The sequence below is a fragment of the Oncorhynchus mykiss genome, chromosome 16 (genome assembly GCF_057628025.1).
Source record: "Oncorhynchus mykiss isolate SJ-2025 chromosome 16, ASM5762802v1, whole genome shotgun sequence".
NCBI lineage: Eukaryota > Metazoa > Chordata > Actinopteri > Salmoniformes > Salmonidae > Oncorhynchus > Oncorhynchus mykiss.
Genome location: NC_143037.1, coordinates 80015951 through 80031180, shown reverse-complemented (window position 1 = coordinate 80031180; position 15230 = coordinate 80015951). Strand labels below are relative to the sequence as shown.

At 41.3% G+C, this 15230-nt stretch overlaps 1 protein-coding gene across 1 annotated transcript in view; it reads left to right on the top strand.

Annotated features, from left to right (window-relative positions):
* The window catches only part of LOC118939598 (uncharacterized), a 245340-nt gene that overhangs the window by 137724 nt on the left and 92386 nt on the right, over positions 1-15230 (top strand). The window contains exons 3-4 of the mRNA XM_090204055.1: positions 6538-6669; positions 12940-13014. Coding sequence (XP_090060181.1) covers positions 6538-6669; positions 12940-13014 — 207 coding nt within the window. The remainder of the gene's footprint in view (positions 1-6537; positions 6670-12939; positions 13015-15230) is intronic.

Genomic DNA, 15230 nt, shown 5'->3' with positions numbered 1-15230 from the left:
TAATAGCCACTCTGTTCATTATGTAGTCTGTTAACCACTCTGTTCATTATGTAGTCTAATAACCACTCTGTTCATTATGTAGTCTAATAACCACTCTGTTCATTATGTAGTCTAATAACCACTCTGTTCATTATGTAGTCTGTTAACTACTATGTTCATTATGTAGTCTGTTAACCACGCTGTTCATTATGTAGTGTAATAACCACTCTGTTCATTATGTAGTCTGTTAACCACTCTGTTCATTATGTAGTCTAATAACCACTCTGTTCATTATGTAGTCTAAAAACCACTCTGTTCATTATGTAGTCTAATAACCACTCTGTTCATTCTGTAGTCTAATAACGACTCTGTTCATTATGTAGTCTAATAACCACTCTGTTCATTATGTAGTCTAATAACCACTCTGTTCATTATGTAGTCTAATAGCCACTCTGTTCATTATGTAGTCTAATAACCACTCTGTTCATTATGTAGTCTAATAACCACTCTGTTCATTATGTAGTCTAATAACCACTCTGTTCATTATGTAGTCTAATAACCACTCTGTTCATTATGTAGTCTAATAACCACTCTGTTCATTATGTAGTGTAATAACCACTCTGTTCATTATGTAGTCTGTTAACCACTCTGTTCATTATGTAGTCTAATAACCACTCTGTTCATTATGTAGTCTAATAACCACTCTGTTCATTATGTAGTCTAATAACCACTCTGTTCATTATGTAGTCTAATAACCACTCTGTTCATTATGTAGTCTAATAACCACTCTGTTCATTATGTAGTCTGTTAACTACTATGTTCATTATGTAGTCTGTTAACCACTCTGTTCATTATGTAGTGTAATAACCACTCTGTTCATTATGTGGTCTGTTAACCACTCTGTTCATTGTGTACTCTAATAACCACTCTGTTCATTATGTAGTCTAATAACCACTCTGTTCATTATGTACTCTAATAACCACTCTGTTCATTATGTAGTCTAATAACCACTCTGTTCATTATGTAGTCTAATAACCACTCTGTTCATTATGTAGTCTAATAACCACTCTGTTCATTATGTAGTCTGTTAACTACTATGTTCATTATGTAGTCTGTTAACCACTCTGTTCATTATGTAGTCTAATAACCACTCTGTTCATTATGTAGTCTAATAACCACTCTGTTCATTATGTAGTCTAATAACCACTCTGTTCAATATGTAGTCGAATAACCACTCTGTTCATTATGTAGTCTAATAACCACTCTGTTCATTGTGTAGTCTTATAACCACTCTGTTCATTATGTAGTCTAATAACTCCTCTGTTCATTATGTAGTCTAATAACCACTCTGTTCATTATGTAGTCTGTTAACCACTCTGTTCATTATGTACTCTAATATCCACTCTGTTCATTATGTAGTCTAATAACCAATCTGTTCATTATGTAGTCTAATAACCACTCTGTTCATTATGTAGTCTGTTAACCACTCTGTTCATTATGTACTCTAATAAGCACGCTGTTCATTATGTAGTCTAATAACCACTCTGTTCATTATGTAGTCTAATAACCACTCTGTTCATTATGTAGTCTGTTAACCACTCTGTTCATTATGTAGTCTAATAACCACTCTGTTCATTATGTAGTCTAATAATCACTCTGTTCATTATGTAGTCTGTTAACCACTCTGTTCATTATGTAGTCTAATAACCACTCTGTTCATTATGTAGTCTGTTAACCACTCTGTTCATTATGTAGTCTAATAACCACTCTGTTCATTATGTAGTCTAATAACCACTCTGTTCATTATGTAGTCTAATAACCACTCTGTTCATTATGTAGTCTAATAACCACTCTGTTCATTATGTAGTCTGTTAACTACTATGTTCATTATGTAGTCTGTTAACCACTCTGTTCATTATGTAGTGTAATAACCACTCTGTTCATTATGTAGTCTGTTAACCACTCTGTTCATTATGTAGTCTAATAACCACTCTGTTCATTATGTAGTCTAAAAACCACTCTGTTCATTATGTAGTCTAATAACCACTCTGTTCATTCTGTAGTCTAATAACGACTCTGTTCATTATGTAGTCTAATAACCACTCTGTTCATTATGTAGTCTAATAACCACTCTGTTCATTATGTAGTCTAATAGCCACTCTGTTCATTATGTAGTCTAATAACCACTCTGTTCATTATGTAGTCTAATAACCACTCTGTTCATTATGTAGTCTAATAACCACTCTGTTCATTATGTAGTCTAATAACCACTCTGTTCATTATGTAGTCTAATAACCACTCTGTTCATTATGTAGTGTAATAACCACTCTGTTCATTATGTAGTCTGTTAACCACTCTGTTCATTATGTAGTCTAATAACCACTCTGTTCATTATGTAGTCTAATAACCACTCTGTTCATTATGTAGTCTAATAACCACTCTGTTCATTATGTAGTCTAATAACCACTCTGTTCATTATGTAGTCTAATAACCACTCTGTTCATTATGTAGTCTGTTAACTACTATGTTCATTATGTAGTCTGTTAACCACTCTGTTCATTATGTAGTGTAATAACCACTCTGTTCATTATGTGGTCTGTTAACCACTCTGTTCATTGTGTACTCTAATAACCACTCTGTTCATTATGTAGTCTAATAACCACTCTGTTCATTATGTACTCTAATAACCACTCTGTTCATTATGTAGTCTAATAACCACTCTGTTCATTATGTAGTCTAATAACCACTCTGTTCATTATGTAGTCTAATAACCACTCTGTTCATTATGTAGTCTGTTAACTACTATGTTCATTATGTAGTCTGTTAACCACTCTGTTCATTATGTAGTCTAATAACCACTCTGTTCATTATGTAGTCTAATAACCACTCTGTTCATTATGTAGTCTAATAACCACTCTGTTCAATATGTAGTCGAATAACCACTCTGTTCATTATGTAGTCTAATAACCACTCTGTTCATTGTGTAGTCTTATAACCACTCTGTTCATTATGTAGTCTAATAACTCCTCTGTTCATTATGTAGTCTAATAACCACTCTGTTCATTATGTAGTCTGTTAACCACTCTGTTCATTATGTACTCTAATATCCACTCTGTTCATTATGTAGTCTAATAACCAATCTGTTCATTATGTAGTCTAATAACCACTCTGTTCATTATGTAGTCTGTTAACCACTCTGTTCATTATGTACTCTAATAAGCACGCTGTTCATTATGTAGTCTAATAACCACTCTGTTCATTATGTAGTCTAATAACCACTCTGTTCATTATGTAGTCTGTTAACCACTCTGTTCATTATGTAGTCTAATAACCACTCTGTTCATTATGTAGTCTAATAATCACTCTGTTCATTATGTAGTCTGTTAACCACTCTGTTCATTATGTAGTCTAATAACCACTCTGTTCATTATGTAGTCTGTTAACCACTCTGTTCATTATGTAGTCTAATAACCACTCTGTTCATTATGTAGTCTAATAACCACTCTGTTCATTATGTAGTCTAATAACCACTCTGTTCATTAGGTAGTCTAAAAACCACTCTGTTCATAATGTAGTCTAATAACCACTCTGTTCATTCTGTAGTCTAATAATGACTCTGTTCATTATGTAGTCTAATAACCACTCTGTTCGTTATGTAGTCTAATAACCACTCTGTTCGTTATGTAGTCTAATAACCACTCTGTTCATTATGTAGTCTAATAACCACTCTGTTCATTATGTAGTCTAATAACCACTCTGTTCATTATGTAGTCTAATAACCACTCTGTTCATTATGTAGTCTAATAACGACTCTGTTCATGTTCATTATGTAGTCGAATAACCACTCTGTTCATTATGTAGTCTAATAACCACTCTGTTCATTGTGTAGTCTAATAACCACTCTGTTCATTATGTAGTCTAATAACCACTCTGTTCATTAAGGTAGTCTAATAACCACTCTGTTCATTATGTAGTCTGTTAACCACTCTGTTCATTATGTAGTCGAATAACCACTCTGTTCATTATGTAGTCTAATAACCACTCCGTTCATTGTGTAGTCTAATAACCACTCTGTTCGTTATGTAGTCTAATAACCACTCTGTTCATTATGTAGTCTAATAACCACTCTGTTCATTATGTAGTCTGTTAACCACTCTGTTCATTATGTAGTGTAATAACCACTCTGTTCATTATGTAGTCTGTTAACCACTCTGTTCATTATGTAGTCTAATAACCACTCTGTTCATTATGTAGTCTGTTAACCACTCTGTTCATTATGTACTCTAATAAGCACGCTGTTCATTATGTAGTCTAATAGCCACTCTGTTCGTTATGTAGTCTAATAACCACTCTGTTCATTATGTAGTCTAATAACCACTCTGTTCATTATGTAGTCTGTAAACCACTATGTTCATTATGTAGTCTGTTAACCACTCTGTTCATTATGTAGTCGAATAACCACTCTGTTCATTATGTAGTCTAATAACCACTCTGTTCATTATGTAGTCTAATAACCACTCTGTTCATCATGTAGTCTGTTAACCACTCTGTTCATTATGTAGTCTAATACCCACTCTGTTCATTATGTAGTCTAATAATCACTCTGTTCATTATGTAGTCTGTTAACCACTCTGTTCATTATGTAGTCTAATAACCACTCTGTTCATTGTGTAGTCTGTTAACCACTATGTTCATTATGTAGTCTAATAACCACTCTGTTCATTATGTAGTCTAATAACCACTCTGTTCATTATGTAGTCTAATAACCACTCTGTTCATTATGTAGTCGAAAAACCACTCTGTTCATTATGTAGTCTAATAACCACTCTGTTCATTCTGTAGTCTAATAACGACTCTGTTCATTATGTAGTCTAATAACCACTCTGTTCATTATGTAGTCTAATAACCACTCTGTTCATTATGTAGTCTAATAACCACTCTGTTCATTATGTAGTCTAATAACCACTCTGTTCATTATGTAGTGTAATAGCCACTCTGTTCATTATGTAGTCTGTTAACCACTCTGTTCATTATGTAGTCTAATAACCACTCTGTTCATTATGTAGTCTAATAACCACTCTGTTCATTATGTAGTCTAATAACCACTCTGTTCATTATGTAGTCTGTTAACTACTATGTTCATTATGTAGTCTGTTAACCACTCTGTTCATTATGTAGTGTAATAACCACTCTGTTCATTATGTAGTCTGTTAACCACTCTGTTCATTATGTACTCTAATAACCACTCTGTTCATTATGTAGTCTAATAACCACTCTGTTCATTATGTAGTCTAAAAACCACTCTGTTCATTATGTAGTCTAATAACCACTCTGTTCATTCTGTAGTCTAATAACGACTCTGTTCATTATGTAGTCTAATAACCACTCTGTTCATTATGTAGTCTAATAACCACTCTGTTCATTATGTAGTCTAATAGCCACTCTGTTCATTATGTAGTCTAATAACCACTCTGTTCATTATGTAGTCTAATAACCACTCTGTTCATTATGTAGTCTAATAACCACTCTGTTCATTATGTAGTGTAATAACCACTCTGTTCATTATGTAGTCTGTTAACCACTCTGTTCATTATGTAGTCTAATAACCACTCTGTTCATTATGTGGTCTGTTAACCACTCTGTTCATTATGTACTCTAATAACCACTCTGTTCATTATGTAGTCTAATAACCACTCTGTTCATTATGTACTCTAATAACCACTCTGTTCATTATGTAGTCTAATAACCACTCTGTTCATTATGTAGTCTAATAACCACTCTGTTCATTATGTAGTCTAATAACCACTCTGTTCATTATGTAGTCTGTTAACTACTATGTTCATTATGTAGTCTGTTAACCACTCTGTTCATTATGTAGTCTAATAACCACTCTGTTCATTATGTAGTCTAATAACCACTCTGTTCATTATGTAGTCTAATAACCACTCTGTTCAATATGTAGTCGAATAACCACTCTGTTCATTATGTAGTCTAATAACCACTCTGTTCATTGTGTAGTCTTATAACCACTCTGTTCATTATGTAGTCTAATAACCCCTCTGTTCATTATGTAGTCTAATAACCACTCTGTTCATTATGTAGTCTGTTAACCGCTCTGTTCATTATGTACTCTAATAACCACTCTGTTCATTATGTAGTCTAATAACCACTCTATTCATTATTACTTTTAAAGATGCAGTCCTCAGTCTTTCTGACAGAAAGTGGTTGTGTGTTAATGCTTTTGCAGACACAAATGCATTTTGGCATGCGTGTTTCTCTGTGTCTGCTCTGCCCGGTCGCCATTTAAAACATGTCGGTCTGCCTAATATGGCCCTAACCTTGCGTTTTTGTCCGCTGAGAATGTTTTTAGGCATTAACAGAGATTGAGGAGTGCTGCTTTAAAATGCATCTGTCCTGATTATGTTCTCCTCTGCCTCCTTTCTCTTTTGCTCTATCACTGTCTCTCACCCTCTCTTCTCTCTCTCAACCCTCTCTCTTCACTCTCCACCTTCTCTCTTCTCCCTCTCCTCCCTCCCTCTCCCCACTCCCTGTCTGCAGGAAGGAGTTCTGTGAGCTGTGTATGGCTAAAGACAGACAGACCAACAAGGTGTTTGTCTGTAAGAAGTTTCTGAAGAAGGACGGGAGGAAAGTACGCAAGGCTGCCAAGAATGAAATCCAGATCCTCAAAATGTACGTGATCCCCTGATGTACAGAGAGACAGACCCCCTCTCAAAATGTACGTGATCCCCTGATGTACAGAGAGACAGACCCCCTCTCAAAATGTACGTGATCCCCTGATGTACAGAGAGACAGACCCCCTCTCAAAATGTACGTGATCCCCTGATGTACAGAGAGACAGACCCCCTCTCAAAATGTACGTGATCCCCTGATGTACAGAGAGACAGACCCCCTCTCAAAATGTACGTGATCCCCTGATGTACAGAGAGACAGACCCCCTCTCAAAATGTACATGATCCCCTGATGTACAGAGAGACAGTACTGTATCTGAGTAGAAGTTGAAATTGTAGCAGCTAATAACAGAACATGTAATGCTATCACGGAGGGTATAGCTACTGAGGCCCACAGTGTCTGCCAGTTTTTGCTTCTCAGTTTTCTACAATGACGACAAACAGGTCTTAATTTAAAGGAACAAAGCAGCAGTCACTGCAGGGTACTTCCATATGATTTCAGTCACTGCAGGGTACTTCCATATGATTTCAGTCACTGCAGGGTACTTCCATATGATTTCAGTCACTGCAGGGTACTTCCATATGATTTCAGTCACTGCAGGGTACTTCCATATGATTTCAGTAACTGCAGGGTACTTCTATATGATTTCAGGCACTGCAGGGTACTTCCATATGATTTCAGTCACTGCAGGGTACTTCCATATGATTTCAGTCACTGCAGGGTACTTCCATATGATTTCAGGCACTGCAGGGTACTTCCATATGATTTCAGTCACTGCAGGGTACTTCTATATGATTTCAGTCACTGCAGGGTACTTCCATATGATTTCAGTCACTGCAGGGTACTTCCATATGATTTCAGTCACTGCAGGGTACTTCCATATGATTTCAGTCACTGCAGGGTACTTCCATATGTTTTCAGTCACTGCAGGGTACTTCCATATGTTTTCAGTCACTGCAGGGTACTTCCATATGATTTCAGTCACTGCAGGGTACTTCTATATGATTTCAGTCACTGCAGGGTACTTCTATATGATTTCAGTCACTGCAGGGTACTTCCATATGATTTCAGTCACTGCAGGGTACTTCTATATGATTTCAGTCACTGCAGGGTACTTCCATATGATTTCAGTCACTGCAGGGTACTTCCATATGATTTCAGTCACTGCAGGGTACTTCCATATGATTTCAGTCACTGCAGGGTACTTCCATATGATTTCAGTCACTGCAGGGTACTTCCATATGATTTCAGTCACTGCAGGGTACTTCTATATGATTTCAGTCACTGCAGGGTTCTTCCATATGATTTCAGTAACTGCAGGGTACTTCCATATGATTTCAGTCACTGCAGGGTACTTCCATATGATTTCAGTCACTGCAGGGTACTTCCATATGATTTCAGTCACTGCAGGGTACTTCCATATGATTTCAGTCACTGCAGGGTACTTCCATATGATTTCAGTCACTGCAGGGTACTTCCATATGATTTCAGTCACTGCAGGGTACTTCCATATGTTTTCAGTCACTGCAGGGTACTTCCATATGATTTCAGTCACTGCAGGGTACTTCCATATGATTTCAGTCACTGCAGGGTACTTCCATATGATTTCAGTCACTGCAGGGTACTTCCATATGATTTCAGTCACTGCAGGGTACTTCCATATGATTTCAGTCACTGCAGGGTACTTCTATATGATTTCAGTCACTGCAGGGTACTTCCATATGATTTCAGTCACTGCAGGGTTCTTCCATATGATTTCAGTCACTGCAGGGTACTTCCATATGATTTCAGTCACTGCAGGGTACTTCTATATGATTTCAGTCACTGCAGGGTACTTCCATATGATTTCAGTCACTGCAGGGTACTTCCATATGATTTCAGTCACTGCAGGGTACTTCCATATGATTTCAGTCACTGCAGGGTACTTCCATATGATTTCAGTCACTGCAGGGTACTTCCATATGATTTCAGGCACTGCAGGGTACTTCCATATGTTTTCAGTCACTGCAGGGTACTTCCATATGATTTCAGTCACGGCAGGGTACTTCCATATGATTTCAGTCACTGCAGGGTACTTCCATATGATTTCAGTCACTGCAGGGTACTTCCATATGATTTCAGTCACTGCAGGGTACTTCCATATGATTTCAGTCACTGCAGGGTACTTCCATATGATTTCAGTCACTGCAGGGTACTTCTATATGATTTCAGTCACTGCAGGGTACTTCCATATGATTTCAGTCACTGCAGGGTACTTCCATATGATTTCAGTCACTGCAGGGTACTTCCATATGATTTCAGTCACTGCAGGGTACTTCCATATGATTTCAGTCACTGCAGGGTACTTCCATATGATTTCAGTCACTGCAGGGTACTTCCATATGATTTCAGTCACTGCAGGGTACTTCCATATGATTTCAGTCACTGCAGGGTACTTCCATATGATTTCAGTCACTGCAGGGTACTTCCATATGATTTCAGTCACTGCAGGGTACTTCCATATGTTTTCAGTCACTGCAGGGTACTTCCATATGATTTCAGTCACTGCAGGGTACTTCCATATGATTTCAGTCACTGCAGGGTACTTCCATATGATTTCAGTCACTGCAGGGTTCTTCCATATGATTTCAGTCACTGCAGGGTTCTTCCATATGATTTCAGTCACTGCAGGGTACTTCCATATGATTTCAGTCACTGCAGGGTACTTCCATATGATTTCAGTCACTGCAGGGTACTTCCATATGATTTCAGTCACTGCAGGGTACTTCCATATGATTTCAGTCACTGCAGGGTACTTCCATATGATTTCAGTCACTGCAGGGTACTTCTATATGATTTCAGTCACTGCAGGGTACTTCTATATGATTTCAGTCACTGCAGGGTACTTCCATATGATTTCAGTCACTGCAGGGTACTTCCATATGATTTCAGTCACTGCAGGGTACTTCCATATGATTTCAGTCACTGCAGGGTACTTCCATATGATTTCAGTCACTGCAGGGTACTTCCATATGATTTCAGTCACTGCAGGGTACTTCCATATGATTTCAGTCACTGCAGGGTACTTCCATATGATTTCAGTCACTGCAGGGTACTTCCATATGATTTCAGTCACTGCAGGGTACTTCCATATGATTTCAGTCACTGCAGGGTACTTCCATATGATTTCAGTCACTGCAGGGTACTTCCATATGATTTCAGTCACTGCAGGGTTCTTCCATATGATTTCAGTCACTGCAGGGTACTTCCATATGATTTCAGTCACTGCAGGGTACTTCCATATGATTTCAGTCACTGCAGGGTACTTCTATATGATTTCAGTCACTGCAGGGTACTTCTATATGATTTCAGTCACTGCAGGGTACTTCCATATGATTTCAGTCACTGCAGGGTACTTCCATATGATTTCAGTCACTGCAGGGTACTTCCATATGATTTCAGTCACTGCAGGGTACTTCCATATGATTTCAGTCACTGCAGGGTACTTCCATATGATTTCAGTCACTGCAGGGTACTTCCATATGATTTCAGTCACTGCAGGGTACTTCCATATGATTTCAGTCACTGCAGGGTACTTCCATATGATTTCAGTCACTTTCTGTGTGCACCCCTTTTTTTGTTTCTTAAATGTTTCCCCCCCAATTTTGTGGTTTCCAATTGGTGGTTATAGTCTTGTCCCATCGCTGCAGCTCCCATACGGACTCGGGAAAAGCGAAGGTTGAGAGCCGTGTGTCCTCCGAAACACAACCCAACCAAGCCGTACTGCTTCTTGACACAATGCCGGCTTAACCCGGAAGCCAGCCGCTTAACCCGGAAACCAAACACCGTACACCTGGCAATCATGCCCGGCCCGCCACAGGAGTCACTAGAGCGCAATGGGACAAGAACATCCCTGCCGGCCATACCCTCCACTAACATAGATTACACTGGGCCAATTGTGCATGGGTCTCCCGGTCGCGGCCAGCTGCGACAGAGCCTGGACTTGAACCAGGATCTCTAGTAGCCTTAGGCCACTGCACCACTCGGGAGGCCCTGTGTGCAGCCCTTTTGATTTGTGTGAAACCTTTCCTACATGTTTGCCCATGGTGGAAGTGGTCCAAAGGTGACTTGGGAATGAATGAATGTCAATACTTTCAGGAGATAAGAGGTGCTCAAAGTTGCCCCATTTTGCATACTCTTTTTTTAAGACATCCATGTCTTCATTACTGGAAAATATACATGGTTGAGTTTGATTTAATTTGAAAGCTTACGAACAGGGTTGTCAAACTATTTTATGATTTCTGGAATAAAAGTTCTGCGTTGCGTCTGAGAATAACATTGACGCATTCACTGACTCTGTGACTGAATTCACCAGGAAGTGCGTAAAGGATGTTGTTCCCACTGTGACTGAGTTCATCAGGAAGTGCGTAGAGGATGTTGTTCCCTGTGTGATGATTAGAACTTATCCAAACCAAAAACTATGGATATAAGGCAGCATTCGCACAAAACTGAATGTGCAAACAACCACATTTCACGACAGCAAGGTGACTGGGAACATGGACTAGTACAAACAGTGCAGCTATGCCCTCCGTAAGGCAATCAGACGGGCAAATCGCCAGTACAGAGACAAAGTGGCGTCACAATACAACGACTCAGACACTAGACGTAATGTGTCAGTTTCTCCAGACAATAACGGACTATAAAGGGAAAACCAGCCACGTCGCGGACACCGACGCTTTGCTCCAGGACAATCTAAACACCTTCTTCGCCCTCTTTGAGGAAAACACAGTACTGCCAATGCAGGCCACCGCCACTCTCGTTCTCCGTGGCTGACGTGAGTAAGACATTTAAGTGTGGCTGCCGGCCCAGACGGCATCCCTAGCTGTGTCAGAGCACGTGCAGACCAGCTGGCTGGAGTGTTTTTACAAAAATGTTTCAGGGACATATTGTTACGTTCCCCAGGGAACTAACAAATTGTCACTGACCAACAACCAGAACGAAAAAGGTTGGGTTCTAGGAAGGGTTCTGAAAGACACTCAATGAGGGGGGTCCACTGAAAGTTGCATAGCAACAACAACTAGAACCTAAAAGACCCCCACTAGCAAAACAAAATCAGATAAAGGACTGTTGGTATTGAACTCTAAATAGGGAGCGCCAACTGAAGGTGTTAACCCTCTGCATCTATCAAGACAACGGGAGCACTGGGACAACCACCGTTAAACAGCACCTGGGCCAGCACAGGTGAAACCCCTTCCCACTAACGAGGTGGCACCGATCGGTGCAAAGGAGCCAAATGTTCCAAAGTCGACCTCAAAACATAAATGGAAAAACCAAAGCCTGTAACAATATTCAATCTTTCCCTATCCCAGTCTGCTGTCCCCACTTCCATCAAGATGTCCAGCATTGTTCCTATACCCTGCTGCTTCCTGTTTCAGTGTCTGAATCTTTCCTTCGCTGCTTCCTGTTTCTGTGTCTGAATCTCTCCTTCGCTGCTTCCTGTTTCTGTGTCAGAATCTCTGCTTCCTGTTTCAGTGTCTGAATCTCTCCTTCGTTGGTTCCTGTTTCTGTGTCTGAATCTCTCCTTCGTTGGTTCCTGTTTCAGTGTCTGAATATCTCCTTCGTTGGTTCCTATTTCTGTGCCTGAATCTCTCCTTCGTTGGTTCCTGTTTCTGTGTCTGAATCTCTCCTTCGCAGGTTTCTGTTTCTGAATCTCTTCTTCGCTGCTTCCTGTTTCTGTGTCTGAATCTCTCCTTCGCTGGTTTCTGTTTCTGAATCTCTACTTCGCTGGTTTCTGTGTCTGAATCTCTCCTTCGCTGGTTTCTGTGTCTGAATCTCTCCTTCGCTGGTTTCTGTGTCTGAATCTCTCATTCGCTGGTTTCTGTGTCTGAATCTCTCCTTCGCTGGTTTCTGTGTCTGAATCTCTCATTCGCTGGTTTCTGTGTCTGAATCTCTCCTTCGCTGGTTTCTGTGTCTGAATCTCTCCTTCGCTGGTTTCTGTGTCTGAATCTCTCTTTCGCTGGTTTCTGTGTCTGAATCTCTCATTCACTGGTTTCTGTGTCTGAATCTCTCCTCCACTGGTTTCTGTGTCTGAATCTCTCCTTCGTTGGTTCCTGTTTATGTGTCTGAATCTGTCCTCCACTGGTTATTCGCCCAAATGCCACCCTTTTCCCTGTATAGTGCACTACTTCTGAGCAGGACCCATAGGCACTAAATAAGGAATAGGGTGCCAAATGGGACTTGGTGTAACACTTGGTTAATATAAAAATGTGTCTCCTCCTCTGGCTGTTCCAGGGTCAACCATCCAAACATCCTCCAAATGATCGACACTTTCGAGACGCGGAAGGAGTACTTCATCATCCAGGAGCTGTGAGTACGGGGGGGGGGGGGGTAGCTATACGGACAGCTAATACAGGACTAATAGTAGAGGGGGGCTACAGGTAGCTATACGGACAGCTAATACAGGAAACAGGACTAATACAGGACTAGTACAGGACTAATAGTAGAGGGGGGGAGGGGGCTACAGGTAGCTATACGGACAGCTAATACAGGACTAATAGTAGAGGGGGGGGGGGGGGGCTACAGATAGCTATACGGACAGCTAATACAGGACTAATAGTAGAGGGAGGGGGCTACAGGTAGCTATACGGACAGCTAATACAGGACTAATAGTAGAGGGAGGGGGCTACAGGTAGCTATACGGACAGCTAATACAGGACTAATAGTAGAGGGAGGGGGCTACAGGTAGCTATACGAACAGCTAATACAGGACTAATAGTAGAGGGGGGGGCTACGGTAGAGGGGGGGGGGGCTACAGGTAGCTATACGGACAGCTAATAAAGGACTAATAGTAGAGGGGGGGGCTACAGTAGAGGGGGGGGGCTATTCGGACAGCTAATAAAGGACTAATAGTAGGGGGGGGGGGGCTACAGGTATACGGACAGCTAATACAGGACTAATAGTAGAGGGGGGCTACAGGTAGCTATACGGCCAGCTAATACAGGACTAATAGTAGAGGGGGGGGGGCTACAGGTAGCTATACGGACAGCTAATATAGGACTAATAGTAGAGGGGGGGCTACAGGTATACGGACAGCTAATACAGGACTAATAGTAGAGGGGGGGCTACAGGTATACGGACAGCTAATACAGGACTAATAGTAGAGGGGGGGGGGCTACAGGTATACGGCCAGCTAATACAGGACTAATAGTAGAGGGGGGGCTACAGGTATACGGCCAGCTAATACAGGACTAATAGTAGAGGGAGGGGGCTACAGGTAGCTATACGGCCAGCTAATACAGGACTAATAGTAGAGGGAGGGGGCTACAGGTAGCTATACGGACAGCTAATACAGGACTAATAGTAGAGGGGGGGGGCTACAGGTAGCTATACGGACAGCTAATACAGGACTAATAGTAGAGGGGGGGGGCTACAGTAGAGGGGGGGGGCTACAGGTAGCTATACGGACAGCTAATACAGGACTAATAGTAGAGGGGAGGGGGGGGGGGCTACAGGTATACGGCCAGCTAATACAGGACTAATAGTAGAGGGGGGGGGGGGGCTGCAGGTATACGGCCAGCTAATACAGGACTAATAGTAGAGGGGGGGGGGGCTGCAGGTATACGGCCAGCTAATACAGGGTACAGGACTAATAGTAGAGGGGGGGGGGGCTGCAGGTATACGGCCAGCTAATACAGGACTAATAGTAGAGGGGGGGGGGGGCTGCAGGTATACGGCCAGCTAATACAGGACTAATCGTAGAGGGGGGGCTACAGGTATACGGCCAGCTAATACAGGACTAATAGTAGAGGGGGGGCTACAGGTATATACGGCCAGCTAATACAGGATACAGGACTAATAGTATAGGGAGGCCTGCTCCTTAAACCAGGCCTTAAGAGGCTTGAGGGAAACCAGGCCTTAAGAGGCTTGAGGGAAACCAGGCCCTGGTCTGTTCTGTTTTCATCCCATTTCTTTTCATCACCTTGAGAGTTTTGACTGAAGATCAAATCAATAAAACTGTAGCTTCGCTTCTTTAGATGCCCCCAACAATCTCCTGTCTCTCTCTGTCCTTCTCTCTCTGTCCCTCTCTCTCTCTGTCCCTCTCTCTCTGTCCCTCTGTCTTTGTCCCTCTCTCTCTGTCCCTCTGTCTCTGTCCCTCTCTCTTTGTCCCTCTCTCTCTGTCCCTCTCTTTGTCCCTCTCTCTCTGTCCCTCTCTTTGTCCCTCTCTGATGAGAGAATGATGAGAGAGATGATGAGAGAGACCAGGGGTAATGATGAGAGAGACCAGGGGTAATGATGCGAGAGACCAGGGAGCCGTTGGACCAGGGGTAATTATGAGAGAGACCAGGGAGTCATTGGACCAGGGGTAATGATGAGAGAGACCAGGGGTAATGATGATAGAGCCCAGGGAGTCGTTGGACCAGGGGTAATGATGAGAGAGACCAGGGAGCCGTTGGAACATGGGTAATGATAAGAGAGACCAGGGGTAATGATGAGAGAGACCAGGGATAACGATGAGAGAGACCAGGGGTAATGATGAGAGAGAGACCATGGGTAATGATGAGAGAGGCCAGGGGTAATAATGA